The sequence below is a fragment of the Cherax quadricarinatus genome, chromosome 65 (genome assembly GCF_038502225.1).
Source record: "Cherax quadricarinatus isolate ZL_2023a chromosome 65, ASM3850222v1, whole genome shotgun sequence".
Taxonomy (NCBI): domain Eukaryota; kingdom Metazoa; phylum Arthropoda; class Malacostraca; order Decapoda; family Parastacidae; genus Cherax; species Cherax quadricarinatus.
In genome coordinates, this window is record NC_091356.1 from 980914 (window position 1) to 1001290 (window position 20377).

The following is a 20377-nucleotide window of genomic DNA, read 5'->3' on the forward strand; positions in this document are numbered from 1 at the left end:
GAAGGGGGACATTTTTGTGACCTAGGTGTCCCAAATTCCTACTTGTCTATGTAACTCTGATAAATAATAATTCTTTGTTATTTACTGGTATGTACATTATGAGTTACATACAGATAAATGTAATTTTCCACAACCCAGGTACCTACTTACTTGGTTAACGCTCTCGCTTCACACGGCGAGGGCCTGGGTTCGATTCCCAGCCAGAGTAGAAACATTGGGCGTGTTTCTTTCCACCTGTTGTCTATGTTCCCCATCAGTAAAATGGGTACCTGGGTGTTAGTCGACTGGTGTGGGTCGCATCCTGGGACACTGACCTAATTTGCCCGAGATGCTCAGGATAACAAGTGGCTTTCTATGTAGTAGTATGTCATTGTTGTCAGCTAGGACTGTATACCATGTACATGTACTTGTAGTAAATAAAGATTATTATTATTATTATTATAAGGAAACACGCCCAATGTTTTCGCCCTTGCTGAGGATCGAATCACGGACAGTGTCCGTTGCCTACCAGGCCACGGGGCTTTCAGTTTATTGTATGCCCTTTGCAATAATACTGAAATTGAGATCAGTATCTACATTTGTATTTGATCAGCATTTGTAACTACCTCCACAAACGTTATAAACCAACTGACTAAAACTTCCATAAATTGTTTTTACAAAAATTCCTCTAGTAGTTTATAAGTTATGCTTAAGGCTGCTCAAAATGTTCTACATAACCAGGGAGTTTCTATAAAGTATGTCAATAATAACGCCTTTTCTGTACCAGTTCTAAACTATTCTTTATAGAATTTAGAAGGACGCGCCTCGCGCCACGAAACCTTGAGCTCCCAACCCGGGTTCCAATAATGTCGTGTTCCAATAATGTTACAATGTTCCATTATTGCTACTGAATTTCGTTGCAAGGTTACTATTCATTATTAATATGCTAAATTATAATTCTATACTTAAATTATAATTCTATACTTAAATTATAATTCTATACTTGAATAATTACAATTCTATACCTGAATAAACTTACTTATTTACTTACTTATCTCCCTGATACACCCCGTCAACTAACTACATAAAAACCACCTGGTGGTTCACACTTACACTCGCTCACTCACCCATTTCACTATAAGCACAGAAATACGTATCTTAATCTTAAAATAAAGATTCCTAACTAGTCACAAGTTAGCCTGTGATAGTCCAATATAGAAACTATGTATTGTGCCAAAACAAAAGCATTCACATTGCTAAACTCACAAACTAGTATTCAGTCACTTAGTATTTAGTCAACGTACTCCACAATTTGCAATAATTTAGGGTTAAGAATTAATGGAAGTTTGCCCGAAATGCCTAGCCTTGCTAGGTGTTCTAGTGACCCCCTCTGTAATTAGTATTTTATTACATGTAAACCACACAATAACCAAAATCTGTAAACCCCGCATTGTAATCCTTATAGAGAATAAACTTTGATTTGATTTGATTTGATTACGCATCGCGAGCTTCAGTCTATTTCTCCCTTCATGGATGTTCCCCCCTCCCGCTCCCTCCTCCCCATCTCTCCCTCCCTCTCTTCCTCCTTTATGAGGTAAACTTGTAGAGGTGAACACTGACGATCGTAAGTTCCTCACTTTTATCACTTAACATCGAGTTTCTCTTCATCTTTTGTGGGCTTTTTTAGCTTACTTGTAATAGATCATGTTGTATTACAGGTATTGTGCTGATTTTAAGATAAATAGTGGGTATTTGTGAGATGTGTTGGGTAATATAGTGGGAGGTGTCTGCTTGTAAACATTCACGTGACAAAATATATTTTAGTGCGCAAGTTTTTAGCATATAATAGCTCATAGATGTTTCCGAAGTTATATTTGAGGACTTTTCCCGGACAGCCCTATTAGCCCCTGGTGGGCATAATGCAAGAACTGTCGTGGCACACCAGCAGGCCTGCTGGTGTGCTAATTTTTATTCTCATGCAGGTTAGCTAAGACAAGGTATTATACTTTTATTTATTTATTTATTTAGTAATTTAAGCATACAAACAGAGGTACAAAAAATACAGGTAAGAGCAGCATGCCAAAGCCACTTATATGCATAGCATTACGGGCTGGCTTAAAATTAACTTAAGATTAACTAAGCAATGATGAAATCAGTGATAAAACATTATTGTAAACAGATAACTATAAAGCACAAATGAGTATTACAAAGACAGGTCATATGGTTGCTTGCATTGTTGTACATTCAGTCGAATGGAGTATTCTGTTAGGTAGTGTATTTAAAAAAATAATAGTTAGATTGGGTCCTAGGTTTAACATTTGTGTGATATAATTGTGAGTAACATATAGGATATACAATTTATAAGGTTCAGTTATTCAGTATTTATTTGGTTTTGAGTGAGTAAGTGATCTTTGAGAAGAGACTTGAATTTATAAACAGGTAGTGTTTCTTTTATATTTACAGGTAATGAATTCCAGATTTTAGGGCCTTTTATGTGCATTGAGTTTTTGCATAGCGTGAGATGGACACAAGGAACATCAAAGAGTGATCTGTGCCTTGTGTTATGGTCATGTGTTCTGTTGAGGTTGGCAAGGAGATGTTTGAGGGGAGGGTTAATATCAGAGTTAAGTGTTCTATGTATGTAATAGGTGCAATAATGAGTATGGATGTTTTGTATGGTGAGTAGGTTTAGTGTATTGAATATTGGTGGATTGTGCTGCCTGTAGTGAGAATTTGTTATCATTCTAACTGCAGCCTTTTGTTGGGTAATTAGTGGTCTGAGATGGTTAATTGTTGTTGAGCCCCATGCACAAATTCCATAGGTGAGATAGGGGTAAATAAGAGAGTGATAAAGGGCCAGGAGGGCTGACTGTGGAACATAGTACCGTATCTTCGATAGTATGCCTACAGTCTTGGAGATTTTCTTAGAAATTTGTTGTATATGTGTATCAAATTTGAGTATTATCGAGGTGGATTCCTAGGAATTTTCCCTCTGTTAGCTTTGTGATAGGTGATCCGTTTATTGTTATGTTAAGAGGTACATCTGTAGCTCTGTTACCAAACTGAATGAAGTAGGTTTTGTCAATGTTTAGTGTAAGTTTGTTAGTCCTCATCCAGGTAGATATTTTCTGTAATTCGGTGTTTACAGTATTGGCTAGCGTGACTGGGCTCGGGTGAGAGAAGACGTATTAGTGTCATCTGCAAAAAGTGTGGGTTTGAGTAATTGCGAAGCATTTGGTAGGTCATTTATGTATAGGAGAAAGAGAAGAGGGCCAAGGACACTTCCCTGTGGGACACCAACTGTAATTGGTTGTGCGGAAGAGCTTGCCCCATTTGCGTACACATATTGGCTTCTGTTGCTGAGGTAAGACTTGAGGTAATTGAGGGAGTGCCCTCTAATACAATAGTGTGACAATTTTACGTGGAGCAAGTCATGGTCAACTGTATCAAAAGCTTTACGTAAGTCAATGAAGATCCCCAGTGGGACTTCTTTTTTCTCTATTGCAGTGTATATATGTTCTAGCATGTGTATAATAGCATCATTAGTATTTTTATTAGGCCTGAATCCAAATTGGCAGGGGTTGAGAATGTTTTGGGAGATGAGGTAGGAGTAGATTCGTTTATGAATTAATTTTTCGAAGATTTTTGAGAGAGGGTGTAAATTGGATATTGGCCTATAGTTATTCAACTGTGTTTGGTCTCCTCCTTTATGGATCAGGGTGACCCTTGCTATTTTGAGAACTGTAGGGAAGGTGGAGGATTCAATGGATTTGTTAAAGAGTGTTGCAATGATTGGTGATAGTACTTGTGATGCTTTTTTGTATATAAAGGGTGGTAAGGTATTTAAATCTCCTGTCTTGTTTTTCAGTGCGTTGATAATAAGGGGGACTTCGTATGGGTTAGTCGGAGCTAGGAACAGTGTGTTCGGGTAGTTGCCAGTGAGGTAGTCATTTGGTGGGGTATCTGAGCTTGGGATTTTATTGGCAAGGTTTTGACCTATAGTGGAGAAGAAATCATTGAGTCTGTTTGCTGTTTCTGTTGGTGGGAGTTGGGGTTCATCTGATTTTGCTAATTTTATTTCGCTATGTCGTGATATCTTTTTTGTTCCCAGAATTTCTGATAGGGTCTTCCAGGTCTTTTTTATATCACCTCGTAAGTTGGATAATCTGTTCTCATAATACAATTTTTTTGCCCTTCTTATCAGGCTGGTTAGGATTCACGAGTAACGTTTTGTTTGGTCTCTGGTTATGTGACCCATTCTGTACTGTTTTTCATATCGGTGTTTTGTATTTATGGATTTGAGAATGCTGGGTGTTAGCCAGGGACTGTTCAGTCTCTTAGCTGTCATCTGTTTAGGTTTTTTAGGGCAGTGCTTGTTATAAAGGTATTGGGTCATTTTTAGAAAATTATTAAAACATTCATCAATATCTGTATAGATTTCTAGCTCAGTGTGCCAGTCAATGTTTGTTACTGCTGTTGTGAAGTTATTAATGGCTGCCTCATTGTGAAGTCTGAAGGTGACTTTAGTAGTGTCTTGGGGTATTTTACCAAGAGTTGTTATGAGGAAAGTAGGGTAGTGGTCTGTGGTATTATCTGTAATTATGCCTGATTTTAAAGGGGATATGGTGTTGGTCCAGATGTGGTCAAGTAGGGAAACACTAGTCTCTGTAACTCTTGTAGGTTTTGTTACTGTTGGTAGCAACATGCAGTTACTCATTGTGTTTGTGAATTCAGTAACGTGTGGGTCCTGGTCTTGCAGGAGATTTATATTGAAGTCACCTGAGAGTAGTAAGTGATCTTTGTTCATGCGTGCATCAGTTATCATACTTCCTAGGTTTTGACTAAATTGGCTAATGTTTGATTGTGGAACTCTGTAGATGTTTATCACTGTGAGAGGTTTTTGTAGGTATTTGGATTTGAATTTAGCTATTATATATTCCCCATGTTCATCCCTTGTGCAAGTATTAGTGATACATTCTAGTTGGTCTGAGTAGTATATAGCAGTGCCACCCCCTTGTTGGTCTGACCTACAGTTGTGTATGGCTGTGTAACCAGAAATGGCATAGACGTCTGTAGTATCAGGCTTTAGCCAGGTTTCAGTTAGTGTAATGATGGACATATTGGCATGCAAGGAATTTAGTAATGCTAGGAGGTCATCATAATGCTTGCTTAAAGATCTGATATTGTAGTTAAAGATAGTTATGTTGTTGTTAGCTCTGAGAAGTGCCTTTGATTGTTCTGCTGTGTAGTAATTACAGTAACTGTTTGAATCATTTAAGTCATTAAATAAGAGGTTGGTATCAGGATCAATGCTTGTAATCATAAGATTTGTAGTGAATCTATAGTTAGAATTAAGTAAAAAATAAAGTAAATATTCTAAAGCTAAAAAAAAAATAGCACCTGAATTATTTAACAAATGTAAAAATAATGAGCTAAGGTAGTTTTTTAAAGCTAAAATAAAGGAGACAATATAAAAGGGACTAAAATAATTTGTGGTGAACAAATAAAGTGATGGTCAAATAATGGAGCTTGGGAATATGATAGTAGGTAGTACTTTAAAGGTAATTCTTTAAAGTTAGAATTATAATATAAAATTATAATATAAAAGGGACTTATATAAGTTGTGGTGAACAATAAAGTGGTAATCAAATAATTGCACTAAGGTCTAATATAATGACTTTTGTGGAGTCTATGTTTTGAGCTAGAATGAGCTATAGTACAACTAGATTTAATCTAATAATATAACAATACAAATTAAAAATAGCACCAGTCTCTCACTAGTAATTGCAATATGGTCTAATATAATGAATTTGGTATTGACTATAGTACAACTGAGTTTAATCTAATAATATAAAAAAGGCACAAGACTCTCAATTGTAATTGCACTAAGGTGTTATATAAGTTGTTTACAAGAATTAGAGTATAACTAGATTTAAATTGACAAGATAAAATATGCAAGTTAAGGTAGCAAAAGAATAAAAAAAAGTAGAAAAAAAATATATGACGTAGTTGGTACTAGTTAGCAAAAGATAGTTAAGGGCCTTGAACAATAATATAATTGAAAAATACACTAATTGCACACACAATATAGTCACTAAGATATGAAAACAATCTTAGAGTAGGAATTATAATACAAACTTATAATATAAAAATACAAATTGAAATGGTACTTGCAATTGCACTAGTCTGGTATAGGTTGTTGACAAGATCAGGAGTATAACTAGATTTAAATTGACAAAATATAATTCACAATTAAAGTACCAAAAGAATAATAGTAAAAAAATAACAAGGGTAATGTCTTGGTTATAATATGATAGTAAGATGGTACACAGGTATAAAGGTTGGAGTTGAATATACAAACTTGAAAATTTGGCAACAAAATGTTATGGGAAGTATAAAATAATGTTTAATGTACAAAAGTAAAATTGACTGGTAGTAAATATGGTGTTTAATAAAATTTTAGTAAGTAATAATGATTACAAAAAAGTGAAAAAGTAATGTTTATTTCATTCAATATTGCACTGGTAGTTATACAGTGGACCCCCGCATACCGATTTTAATCCGTGCAAGAGGGGTCATTGTTATGCGAAATAATCGGTATGCGAATGAATTTTCCCCATAAGAAATAATGGAAATCAAATTAATCCGTGCAAGACACCCAAAAGTATGAAAAAAAAAATTTTACCACGTGAAATATACATTTTCCTACACACAAAGAGAAGGATACATGCACAATAGTAGAGTAGTACATGCACAGTATATATTGTGCATGTACTAGTCTACTAAATGAAGAATAAATGACACTTACCTTTATTGAAGATGCAGCAATGACTGATGAGACACTGTGTCCTGGGAGTGCCTTTTCCTCCTGAGTACTGTAGGTCCTGTTTGGTATTTTCTTCCAGAACATGCCTTATCACACTGTGTATGTCACTACGATTCTTAAATCTCTCAAACCAACCTTTGCTGGCTTTAAATTCACCAATATGAGCACTAGTTCCAGGCATTTTTCCCTGTTCACCTGGGTGTTAGTCGACTGGTGTGGGTTGCATCCTGGGAGACAAGATTAAGGACCCCAATGGAAATAAGTTAGACAGTCTTCGATGACACTGACTTTTTTGGGTTATCCTGGGTGGCAAATCCTCTGGGGTTAATTGTTTCTTGGTATATTCTCAATAAGCCACACCAACAACAGTGCTACAGCAGCAGCAGACGATGCTACAGCAGCAGCAGACGATGCTACAGCAGCAGCAGCAGACGATGCTACAGCAGCAGCAGCAGACGATGCTACAGCAGCAGCAGCAGCAGACGATGCTACAGCAGCAGCAGCAGCAGACGATGCTACAGCAGCTGCAGCAGCTGTACCACCAATAGTAGCGATGGTTGATTGGGGTTTCTTGTACAACCTGGCCAGGTCGGCGATATGCACTCCACTTTCATACTTATCAATGATCTCTTTCTTCATCTCTATTGGAATTCTCACCCTTATTGCTGTAGGGTTGGCACTAGAAGCTTTCTTGGGGCCCATGGTCACTTATTTTCCAGAAAAAGCACCGAAAACACTGTAATAATACGAAATATTCCGATTGTATGCTTGGATGTTACCGCGGAGGCTGGCTGGTAAACAATGCCACCGGCGGCACATGTGAGGCTGGCTGAGGGCGCACATTGGACGTGTCTCGGACGAACATCGGTGAGCGGGTTTTTAAGCGGTATGCGAGGCAAAATTTTTGCGATTAAAGCAAGCGGTATGCGGATTAATCGTTATGTGATGCCATCGGTATGCGGGGGTCCACTGTACTAGAGGTTATATGGCAGCACAAGGTAATTAAGATTACTCTAAGATAGTAAATGTGGTATTAAAACAGGTAAAGGTAATTAGACAAGTAATGGTTATTAAATGTCAAAAATGTTAAGAGTAAATTGAAATTATAGTAAAAATGATAATTATTAATTTTAGTAAGTAATATCAATTGATAGTATTTAAAAAATATGAGGTAATAATATGGACAGAGAAAGTATCAATTCAGCTAATGTTTAAGCAAACAATAGTAAATAAGAAAATTACATAAGGTGACTTATGCTTACTAGTAAAATCACAAAATGAGGTAGTTGATTATTTAATTACTAAGAGATTGTACAATGAAATTTGAACAATAATGGAGCAAAACATTCACTACACTACGTAGGCTTTTAGGTTGGACATTGTTTAGTTATTCTCTGTAAGATTAGTATCCCTGAGAAATCGTGATAGATCATTCTCGTTCGTTATTGTGTACAGTTGACCTACATTTGTTTTCCTAACAAGAATTTTCCCATCTCGTGTGAAGCATTGGTGTATTGTGTCATTATTCTCCCGCTTAAGTTTTCTGACTATAAAGGAGGTTCTGACGTTTTTTGGTAAGACACTCGTTTATGTATACCTCTTTCTTTACTTTAATAGATGCAATAATTAAGTCTTTTTTCCTGTCATGTGGGTGGAATCTAAGCATAACACTTTTTCTACCATGGGATCCTAGTAACCTGGCTTTTATTTCTGACTCTGGTACAATAACACTTGTTTGGTCCTTTATGATCTGCAGAGTAATTTCTTTACTGTTTGTTTGGTTCATATCACTGGGAAAAAGTGGACTGTTAACTATTACTGCGTCCGATAGTTTATCTTGCTCAGTTTTATCTTCTTGGAGAGCAAAGTAGTCACTGAACTGGTTATCTAAGTTGTTCTTCCATTCTTTTACTGCTTCTTCAACCTTTGTATTAAGAGATATTATTTGTTGGGTATGGCTATCTATGACTGCTTGGATGGTCTTGTCACAGTTAGTCATTCCTGGTGTTGATAACTTTTGTTCAAGACTGAGGATTTTGTTCTCGAGTTGTCATCCTGGTGTCTTGTTTTGTTAGCGTCTCTCAAAGATTCATATTTTCAATAACTAAGTTGGAGATGTATGTTTTTAGGGTATCTGGATCGTTGGTCATACCTGAGAGACTACTTGGTAGGTTGAATCCGGGGAAGAGAGGGGAGGATGGGCTGGTGGCAGCCATGTTTGTTGTTATTGTTGTGGTGTCGCCTTGAGCGGTGGTGAGTGGGGTGGTTGCTGGGCCGGCGTCCTCCTGACTACACTTGTTGAATAGTTGATTTTTCGGTGTTTTCTTGCTGGCCTTGGTGCTGTTTCCTCTTAGATTGCGCCTCATAATACTACAGGAATTGTTGTAGTTAAGAAGAAGTTGTAGTTATACAAAGCTTAGGGTTACGTTGTTCAGCTGGCAGCGGGGTGTTTCTTTCGGTTTGTGGGCAGTCTTCCTTTGATCTCTATTATTTTCGATTTGTAGGTTTCACTGTTGGTAATCTTTGGTCATTCTGGGTGCTATGTTGGGTAGTGCAGTTTTGCTTGTAACTAGGTCATCATAGGAGCATTGGTAGCTCTGGTTGTTGGAGAAAAGTACGGAGCTTGGAAGTCGCTGCTGCCGCTGACGCTAACCCAAAAAATCTACATTGACTTACGGGTTCCATACAATCTTATGTAACAAATGGTATATAATATGCTTAACCTTTGTGGATTTAGAGCTTAGTGTTGATTGTAATATACAAGTTAGAAGCGTGTTGTCCATGTGTCTTATGTACGGTCGGGAATTAATGGCTGAATAAGAATACTGATTTTTCTTCGCTGACGCTCGAGTAGGCCATTAAATATACCCTGCTGGGGACACAAGAGAACTACATTTAAACATAAAAGGACAGCAACTGGCCTGCCCCATGCTAGGCAGGTCCAGCTCACCCTCCCACACCTACTTGTGTATCTATTAAAGCCACCCAAGGCACTAAGTAAGTTGTTTAGGTACAGGCACATACAAGTACAATTATCATACCTAGTTTAACATATGTAAATTACCTAGTATAACCTAAAAATGTGAGTGACTCATTTCCATTGGGGTTCTTAGTGACTACTTGGTAGTTTGTTCCACAGGTCTATTACCAAGCCAGTGCTTGCCTATATCCTTTCTAAATCTAAATTTTTCCAACTTTATAAATGTGATAAATCTTAAGTTTCATAGTTTTTCTACGGGAGCCTGGGTCAGACTTGCCTGGTCAGCCAGACTGTTGCTGCTGGCAGCTTGCTGGCCCACATAACCATCACAGCCTTGTTGATCTGGCACTTAGTATGTACCTATCTAGCTTCCTCTTAAAGCCTCGTACACTTGTCCCAGTTAGATATTTTCATCACATTGTATCTCCTTTATTTATTCCTGCCCTGGTTGATCAGGCTCTGATCCACCAGGAGGCCTGGTCACAGACCGGGCCGTGGGGGCATTGACCCCCGGAACTCTCTCCAGGTAAACATCTCTCTCCAGGTAATCAAAATGAAGCCTTACGAAGGATATAAAGTGAAGTATAACCTGAGGATTTGCATTATTTATACTACTATGGCCTGGTAGGCAATGCTCTCATCTCAGTGTCCGTGGTTCACTCCCTGGCAAGGGTGGAAACATTGGCTGTGTTTCCTTATATCTGCTGTCCCTGTTCACCCAGCAAGCAAATAGGTACCTTGGTGTTAGTAGACTGGTGTGGGTTACATCTTGGTGGACAAGATTGAGGACACCAATGGAAATAAGACACTCTCGATGCTCTGCTTTTCTTGGGTTATCCTGGATGGCTAACCCTCCAGGGTTAAAAATCCGAACAAAATCGTATGAATTCTATTAGATTTATGTTGAACACTTATGCACTATTGGCTTTAGAGTACTGCTGATGAGGATACACAGAGGGCACTGAATCTGCACTTCTGGAAAGGCATATAATTAGAGGGAAATGGAAGACAGGTAGGTAGGAATAAAGAAAAATAATATGAGAACAGCATGCTAAAAATATCAAACCAAGACATGACTCGCCAGTGGGTTTTAGTAGGAAAAATTAAATTTGGAAAAGATATAGAAAAACACTAATTTGGTCATTCAGTAGTGGATGAGTAGAACCTTGGATAGCTTTAAAAATAGATTAGGTAAGTTCACGAGTGGGTGTGGGTGGGTGAGAGATGGACCTGCCTCTCTTACAGGCAGGAGCCAGAAGAATGAGGCCCAGGCATTATGAACTTTTTAGGAAAATGGCCTTGTGATAAGATTATCGAGGGCTCTTATTTCCATTGAAAACATAGGTTCTTTACTTGTGGACCACACAAGTAGACCCAGGTACCTACTTAATGGTAGGTGAACAGGAATATCAGTGGTAAGGAAACATGCCCAGCATTTCCACCTATGCCAGGGACTGAACCATGGACATTCAGTATGTGAGCTGAGTATGCTGTCAATCGATCCAAATGTTAGTGTATTGCTGTTTCGCTTGCCAAAGAGCTTTATGAAGCCTTGATGTATGTACATTAAGAGAGCTGCCCATTGCTGCTCTTAATGTACATTGAGTCTATAAAGCTCCTGGCAAGCAAAAGTTAATCAATGTAAAATATTCAGAACATTGCTGCTTGTGTCCACTGGCCTAGACAAATTGTCTATATATCAGTCGTACTCTCATTTTGATTTGTAAGCAAGTTACAGTGGTAACAAACCATTTACTAATTTTTTGAGCTGTAAACAATCTTATTATTTACACAACCATTGTCACAAAAACATAACACGAACTTAAGTAGTTGTTGGGTTAGTGCTTGCCAGTCATTTTAAATTTTTAAATAAGGGAGAACACACACTACCAGTAGGAAAATAGCGTTCTGACTGATTTGGTGTCTGGGTTCGATTCCCAGTCAGAGTAGAAACATTGGGCGTGTTTCTTTCCACCTGTTTATGTTCCCCATCAGTAAAATGGGTACCTGGGTGTTAGTCGACTGGTGTGGGTCGCATCCTGGGACACTGATCTAATTTTCCCGAGATGCTCAGCATAACAAGTGGCTTTCTATGTAGTAGTATGTCATTGTTGTCAGCTAGGACTGTATACCATGTACATATACTTGTAGTAAATAAAGATTATTATTATTATTATTGATAATACGTATAAGAGAGATAATTCTCACTCACTGAGACGAACATTTCAAGAACAGTCAAGTGCTGATAGTAGTACTCACTTTTTCTCATTCATGTACTTTAACCTATTTTAAAATAATCGCAGGGCTTGTTTCAATGATAGTAAATCACTGCAACAGGCCTGCTGTTCTTTGTTCTTAAATCACTGAAGTGAGCCCTTTGATTGGCTTTAAAAATAAAGTTAGGCAAATACTGTATGTAACTAGAATGAGTGGGTATGAGTGGGACTTGAATCTGTTCCTGTGAAATGTATTAGTAAATGCCAGCAATCTCAGTTTGAGTAAGTTTATTGTCAAAGTAGTATTTTATCAAACCTAAATTCATTGCTGCATTATCTGTTTTGTTAATAGATTTCAGCATATTTTGTTACATTTCTATTTTTTATTTGTACACTTAATTATGTATCTCCCAATTCTGTCTTTTTGTAGTATGCATTTAGTGTTTTTAACCTGTCTTTTAAGAAATTGGGTGGGGGATGCTGGCTGCAAAAGAAAAGTATGCTTGGCAGTTTTTTGCACACAGGATTGAATATCCACCTCATTGCAGTGTATGGCCCACATTGTCTTAGTACTTACATGTAATGTAGAGTGTATCAATCCTTTGTAAATTAGTTAATTTATGATTTGGGGAGAAGAAAAGATTTGTAGCAAAGTAATTGGAAAACCATTTTTGAGCCTGTTGGCCAGCTGCAGTGCTTATTCACTATCGTGTATCAGGGTGGGCGATAAGTATATGCTTAAGAAGAAATGCTATTCCTCTTGTATAAGATGTATGCAATTTCAATAACTACCTTATCACTTAATAAAAATATATTGTGCCAAATTTGAGAAAATTGTAATTGCACTGGTACTGTATTTTCATATTTTTTCCAGGAGGACGTCCTATAGTTCAGCATGTCTGACGTGGAAGGGTGAGTTGAGAATAATTGGTTTGTTCTTGTAACTGGTATTTGTTTATTGGTTGATACCTGTAAAAATTTAAGGCTTGTATGAAGATTAGCTATTTACAAAACTTGGTTAATTGCTTATTTATTATTATACAAGCAAGGTGTACAAACCCAGGCAAAATGTTTGTGTAAATTTTTTGAGAGATACTAGCCAAAAATACATTCATGAGAGGACAAATGTCTTAAAATGCATGCCTAGCAAATCAGAGGCTAGTGTTCAGTCATGGTGTTCTAGTAAAGTATTCAGTGTGTTATATTGTATGCAAATTGTTAAAAAATGGTGAAAAAAAAAGAGCAAAGAGGCACAATGCCATGACTGGAGAATACACATAGGAGGCGCTGACCAGGGAAGTGGAAACTATCAAACTTAACTTAAATGACTCTTACAGGAGCCAGGAGAGACAGGAGGAGCTTAAAGCTATTAGTGAAATTGAAAGAAATTCAAAATATTTCTTTTCATATGCCAAAAACATGACAAATACCACATCTAGTATCAGGCCCTTACTCAGACAGGATGGGACTTACACAGATGACAACAAGGAAATGAGTGAAATATTGAAATCCCAGTATGACTCTGTTTAGTGAACCACTAATCGGTCTGAGGAATGACGACCCAAATGATTTCTTCATGAATGAGCCTCAAAACTCCATAAATGTGTGCCAGATTTCCGACATTACCCTAACTCCGATAGATTTCGAAAAAACCATTGACAACATGCCCATGCACTCAGCCCCGGGCCCAGATTCGTGGAACTCTGTTTTCATTAAGAACTGCAAGAAACCCCTCTCGTGTGCCCTAAGTACACTATGGAAGAGGAGTTTGGACATGGGTGAAATTCCAGTCACTTAAAATGACTGATATAGCCCCACTCCATAAAGGTGGCAGCAAAGCATTAGCTAAGAACTATAGACCAATAGCTCTGACGTCCCACATAAAAATCTTTGAAAGAGTGCTAAGAAGCAGGATTGCAAATCACCTGGATTCCCAAAATCTGCACAATCCAGGGCAACATGGGTTCAGGGCAGGTCGCTCTTGCCTCTCACAACTACTGGATCACTACGATATGGCCTTGGATGCACTGGAAGAAAATCAGAATGCAGATGTAATATACACAGACTTTGCAAAAGCATTTGACAAATGCGATCATGGCGTAATAGCCCATAAAATACGTGCTAAAGGAATAACTGGGAAAGTGGGGAGATGGACCTTCAACTTCCTAACAAATCGAACACAGAGTAGTGGTCAACAGAGTTAAATCAGAGGCTGCCATAGTGAAGAGCTCTGTTCCACAAGGCACAGTACTCGCCCACATCTTATTCCTCATCCTCATATCAGACATAGACAGAGATATACATCACAGCACCGTATCATCGTTTGCGGATGATACTAGGATCTGCATGAGGCTGTCATCTGCTGAGGACGCAGTTAACTTCCAAGAAGATATAAACAAAGTTTTCCAGTGGGCAACGGTAAACAATATGATGTTCAATGAGGACAAATTCCAACTACGTTATGGAAAACTGGAGGAGATAATAGCTAGATCAGAGTATACTACAGACTCTGGCCATACAATAGAGTGGAAAAATAATGTAAGGTACCTGGGAGTAGTAATGTCTGAGGATCTCGCTTTCAAGGATCACAACAGTGCCACGATCGCATGTGCAAAGAAAATGATAGGATGGATAATGAGAACGTTCAAAATGAGAGATGCCAAGCCAATGATGATCCTTTTCAAATCACTTGTTCTCTCTAGGCTGGAATACTGCTGTACATTAACATCTCCATTCAAAGCAGATGAAACCACAGATCTAGAGAGTGTGCAGAGATCCTTTACTGCACGTATAAGTTCTGTCAAGCACCTTAACTACTGGGAACGCTTGGAAGCACTTGACTTGTACTCATTGGAACACAGGAGGGAGAGATATATCATAATCTACACTTGGAAAATCCTGGAAGGAATGGTCCCAAATCTGCACACAGAAATCACTCCCTACGAAAGTAAAAGACTGGGCAGGCGATGCAAAATGCCCCCAATAAAAAGTAGGGGCGCCATTGGTACACTAAGGGAAAACGACATAAGTGTCTGGGGCCCAAGACTGTTCAACAGCCTCCCATCAAGCATTAGGGGAAGTGCCAATAAACCCCTGGCTGCCTTCAAGAGAGAGCTGGACAGATACCTAAAGTCAGTGCCAGATCAGCCGGGCTGTGGCTCGTACGTTGGACTGCGTGCGGCCAGCAGTAACAGCCTAGTTGATCAGGCCCTTATCCATCGGGAGGCCTGGTCATGGACCGGGCTGCGGGGGCGTTGATCCCCGGAATAACCTCCAGGTATAGGAGAGAGGAGCTTAACGACAACATTTGTCTGACTTGGACCATTTATAGTCATGGTGAGGTTTTTTAAGTTGCTAGATACCCAACCCAAACAAACTTAAATAACCATAAACATGTTTTTTCAATGAAGTATGACTAGAAGGCCAGACTGAGTTCTGGCTGTGCACTCATTTGAAGACAATGTCTCCCAAAATAACTTGACCAAGACTTAACTCTGTTAATATGTATATGATAGTGTAAACATGTTACTAGGCTTTTATGTGCACTTGAAACTGAAAAAAGGCTGTTTTGCTTTACAGCAGTAGCCCAGAACCTAACCTAACCTGTATAAGCAAGGCCCTCCTGTAGTAAGAGCTCTGCTGAGTAATGTACTGAGCTCAAATCTATGAACAATATTTTTATTTCCTGTGTTTATAATTTAAGAAATTCCATTTTTTAGTCATTGCTGCTCTAAAGATATGGTGCATAAGTTGTAAGCATGTACACTAGGTTGTAAATACAACAGGCTAGTAAACCTAAACCCTCTGTATGACGCATCATGTGTGTTTGACATATATTTAACATAGCTTCTGATTTATACTACAATATATATATTACAGTACATCTTCCTTGTATATAGATCAGGGTAGCTGCACAAGGATAATATATATATATCCAACATAATTTTTTCTTTTTCAGTGTTTGTCAGAATGTTTGATTTCAATTATACTCAGTACTTGGTGAAGAATTAGGTATGCTGTTAATTAAAAGTGGAAGCTGCATTGAAGAATGTCATCATATTACATCAATTTAAAAGTTGTGCATGAGTATTTAGATATTTTAGGGTATTATACATTTTTTTTAATTTGTACAAACACATTTACTCTCATTTTCAGAGACGTTAGTGTTCCCGTGGCGGTCGGTGGCCCCATGGACTTGAATACTGCAGTCCAAGAAGTGCTAAAGCAGGCTCTTATGGCTGATGGTCTTGCTCGTGGACTCCATGAAGCTGTAAAGGCTTTAGACAAGTAATATACTAATAATAGTTTGTAAAATTGACTTAAGAAATTCACTTCCTGCACAAAATGTGTCTTATCATAGGGCAGTTAGAATCACATGGGTTGAATCTTGCTGTTCAGTGATGATGTAGACTGTGCAAGGGAAGGAGAGAAATTATCATCTATACATGCTCCCTCAGGACCTCTTTCTTAATGTCCAATTGTGGTTGAGCTAAAATGGATGAGACATGTATGCCAGTACTGTTCATAGTTTCATAAGGGCTTAGCTGTAGACAGTTTCTGGGAAAGGGTCAGTGCTGCAGTTGATCCCAGACCAGGCATCCCATAAGAAGGAAGGAAGGAGCACTGCAGCAGGCCTGCTGGCCCATGCGAGGCACGTCTAAGTCACCTACTGGCCTAAGCCAGGTGGTTTGATCAGTTATGCTAGTGCTGGTTGTGTGTAGTATCAGGAACAGACTCGGAACATGCCAGTATTCCTTTTGAAGACGGATTTGTTACTGTGGTACTTTGCCTTGTGTGAAGGGTGTTTAAGCTAATCCCTTTACACTACAGCCTCTCCTCATTCAACAACAGTTACATTCCTAAGACCACATCGGTAAATGAATTAGTCTTTAAGCAAGGAGCATTCTGTAATCAAATCAAATCATATCAAGTTCATTCTCTATAAAGATTACAATGCAGGGTTTATATATTTTAGGATATTGTGTGGTTTACATGTTATAAAATACTAATTACAGAAGGGGCCACTATCACAGCTAGCATGGCTAGGCATTTTAATGTCACCCTTACACCATTTATAACATTCTTACTATATTTTTAAATGTTTATACAGTAGTATATGTATATTGTAATAAACAGAATAGAGGAAATCTTCTCTGATATACATTATTTAGGTATGCATACTGACCAGAGCCCCTCATAAGTCTGAGTCGTCGGTAAACAAGTATAGAGTTCTTAGTGTAGTCAATATATGTCTTGCTTCTCATTGGTTATGTTTTGCACTATTTAAAAGCATTTCAGTGTCATTTTCTCTAGCTGCTTTCTGCAAAGAGGCAGACATACAAATGATGTAAGCAGACACTCAAAGGTCCAACAAGGCTCAGGCCATTAAATTCTCAATGTCCTAAAGCCATAAAAAATACATATGAAAATTGATGTTCAAAAATTCTTGTCCCATGGTGAACTCTGATTGTTTTTCACTTGCTTCAACATATTAAAGTGTGTTCCACCTGAAGAGATTTTTTTGAGATTTCATTGCTGAAACTCTTCACATGCTGAAAGTAAATCTTAATTACTGTGAAACTGCCTCAGACCCTAAAACATTAAAAATTAGTTACCTGGAGAGGGTTATGGGGGTCAGTTTATATTGTTTATGTACATGTGTAATATTATTTTAAAAAATGTAGGCTGTTTTGTTTCAACATCACAGGCACCTACATTACATTAGGTTTTATTTGTAGTTATAGTTGTGGGAAATTGTACATACAAGATTTCATAAAAAAAAAAATTATCGATTTCCTGGAATATTGGGGGCTGGGATCCTTAATTTAATTTCAAGGTAATCGGATTTGTCAGATACTGTCTGATTTGTCATACTTGGTATGAGTAGATTGTTGCTATCACTGCTGAATAACTGAATTTTGCATCACTTCTTGCTCATCCTTTTCAATGGCTACACTAGTGATAGTGGTACAGTATATAATAATTAGCAGTAGAATATTGATTGATAATTAAACCATGTATAAAATAGTTTATTTTTCCTTTTAAACAGGCGTCAGGCACATCTGTGCTTGTTAGCAAATAACTGTGATGAGCCTGGCTACTCGAAACTTATTGAGGCCCTCTGCCAAGAGCATCAGATCAAGCTCCTGAAGGTTGACTCAAACAAAATGCTGGGGGAATGGGCTGGTCTCTGCAAGATTGATCGTGAAGGGAAGGCTCGTAAGATTGTAGGCTGCTCGTGTCTTGTTGTCACTGTAAGTATTGGCTGTTACTCCAAGACATTGTCATTGGCACCTTCTAAGCTCTTTTCAGTTTCATGTCATGTCTATTTTATTTTTAAATCTTAAGAGACATTGGCTACAGATTTGTGGTAAATGGTGCTGCAAAATTAGGCTATTGAGGCAAGTCTTCATGGTATGGATCTTAGGAAACTTATTGTAACCCCCAATGCTCTGAAATGTGACAGTGCTGTATAATTGCTAATTTAATAAGTACAGACATCTTTTACTCTTCTGATCACTTATGGAGTCACGGTATCTGGACTTGCCCTACCCTTTCCTTGGTTTACTGCATGTGCAGTAGCATATAATCCCTATGGGTTTAACACTTTCCCCCTCCTTGATTAAAAATAAAAAGTCCCAGTTTAGCATGCTAAGCTAAACTTGTAAGTTGTTAAATATTAACACTTAAATGTCATGTATCATGGGAAGTAAATGGGTCCCTAAACAATTAATGGAATCATATTAGGATAAGGCACTGTAGATGATAGGTTATTGTCTTTAGGTGTTAGCCTAAGATCAGTTTTTGGTATGGAAACTTAGCTGTTCTTATATTGCATTTATTTGCCTTATGGGTTGAGTACTCCCTCTTGAATTTGATTTTTATTTTTAACAAGTAGTTCACGTGTTCTGTATGTTGTACATAAAATTAATGATTCAAATATTCTAGACTATGTACATAATGTGTAACATGTACAAATTATAAACCTGATCACTCATTTCTTACAGAACTATGGTAAGGAGACCCAGGCTCATGATGTTGTCAATGAGTATTTCAAGAGCAAGGGACAGTAAAACCCTAGGTAAGTATTCTATGACTCCATTCTGGTTTAATTGCACATAGTGATGAAAAAATTTGCAGAAAGTCTTATGTTGTTAAATTACTGGTTTAATGAGTCTGAATTTTTGCTTATTGCATTTGTTTATTTTTATTTTATGTGATTTTAATTGAAGTCCTGTTTCCCCAGATAGACTAAGGGACAGTGAAAACCCTATATATATATGTAAGTGCTTTATGAATCCATTCTGCTTCAATTGTGTATAATGATGAAAAAATGTGCAGAAAGTCCCATGTTGCTAAATTACTGGTTTAATGAGTCTGAATTTTTGCCTATTTCTTTTGTTTATATATATTTTATGTAATTTTAATTGCAGTCTTTTCTCCCAGGTGTGCAGAATCACAAAAGTTCCAGTAATCCAGGAGTCAGGGGTGAATTTAAGCTAAAAGATCCTGCTCAGCATTTGAATGGGGGCCACTGATTTCCACAAATTAAAAAAAATAAATAAAAAAAAATTGAAATTTGAAGTGTTCAATACCTTATATAGGAAAACAGGCCAAGATTATACATTATTTCATTTGGATGTCATGATGCAAATTATCACAAAGTAAGAGTTTGTGAAGGATAGTGCATCTAATGAAAAGGCTTTGAACCAAAGATTTAATGCTCCTCATGCCCCTCCACTTGCATTGAAGCCAAGTGCCTTCCATTCCCTATATGCTTTGTGATTCCTACAGATTTAGTGGTTCCCCAAATTTTAACACTGGCTGTTTCATCGAGGTAGGGTGACCACAGGAAAAACTTTCACCTTTCTCTCCCCAGTCAGGTGCCAATAATAAGAGTTCAGATGCTGCTCTATTTTATCCTCTTCAAGGGGGCTCCTTGGCGTAGTGAGGAGGCTCTTGGTCTGACCTCTTCAAGGGAGGCTCCTTGGCGTGGTGAAGAGGCTCTTGGTCTGAGGAATTAGACCCTTCGGTCTACTTCCTCAGACCGAACCTAATTACCCCCCAATCCCCCGTTCCCTATCCCATCCTCCCCTTTTTCCTTTCCTTCCTCCTGCTCCCCACCCCTCCCTTTTGCCCTTCCTTTTTGGCCTTTTTTTTTTTTTCACAGACACGCTAGTTCCTAGGTAGGGGGAAAGGGTACCGGGGTCCATCCCATTCCGTTGAGGTTCTTGGCGGTGGCGTAGTTTGCCGTGGAATCTGGATTGCCTGGGGATGTCCTGATCCCTCTCCGGTATCCCGGAGGGTGGCTTTGAGTGTCTCTCGGGCGACGGGTGTATCTCTGGAAGCCACCTTTCGGATTCCGGGGGTGGTGGC

At 38.2% G+C, this 20377-nt stretch overlaps 1 protein-coding gene across 2 annotated transcripts; it reads left to right on the forward strand.

Moving 5' to 3' along the window:
• The first annotated feature begins 1481 nt into the window (after positions 1–1481).
• LOC128700562 (small ribosomal subunit protein eS12) lies at positions 1482–19579 on the forward strand. 2 transcript variants are annotated; one of them, XM_053793838.2, is made up of 7 exons: positions 1482–1603; positions 12876–12913; positions 16157–16288; positions 18051–18255; positions 19009–19082; positions 19248–19283; positions 19448–19579. In XM_053793838.2, exons 2-5 carry the CDS (start codon positions 12897–12899, stop codon positions 19072–19074), a joined length of 420 nt encoding a protein of 139 aa, XP_053649813.1. In that variant the 5' UTR covers positions 1482–1603; positions 12876–12896; the 3' UTR covers positions 19075–19082; positions 19248–19283; positions 19448–19579. The 2 variants fall into 2 exon arrangements, with proteins under 2 accessions (XP_053649813.1, XP_053649814.1); XM_053793839.2 differs by having other exon boundaries at positions 19252–19283.
• Positions 19580–20377: the final 798 nt, after the last annotated feature.

Excerpts from the sequence above, each read along its gene's own strand:
- LOC128700562 (XM_053793838.2), top strand. Across the intron at positions 16,289-18,050 it reads GCTGTAAAGGCTTTAGACAA|GCGTCAGGCACATCTGTGCT; the intron begins GTAATATACTAA and ends CCTTTTAAACAG. Across the intron at positions 18,256-19,008 it reads GCTCGTGTCTTGTTGTCACT|AACTATGGTAAGGAGACCCA; the intron begins GTAAGTATTGGC and ends CATTTCTTACAG.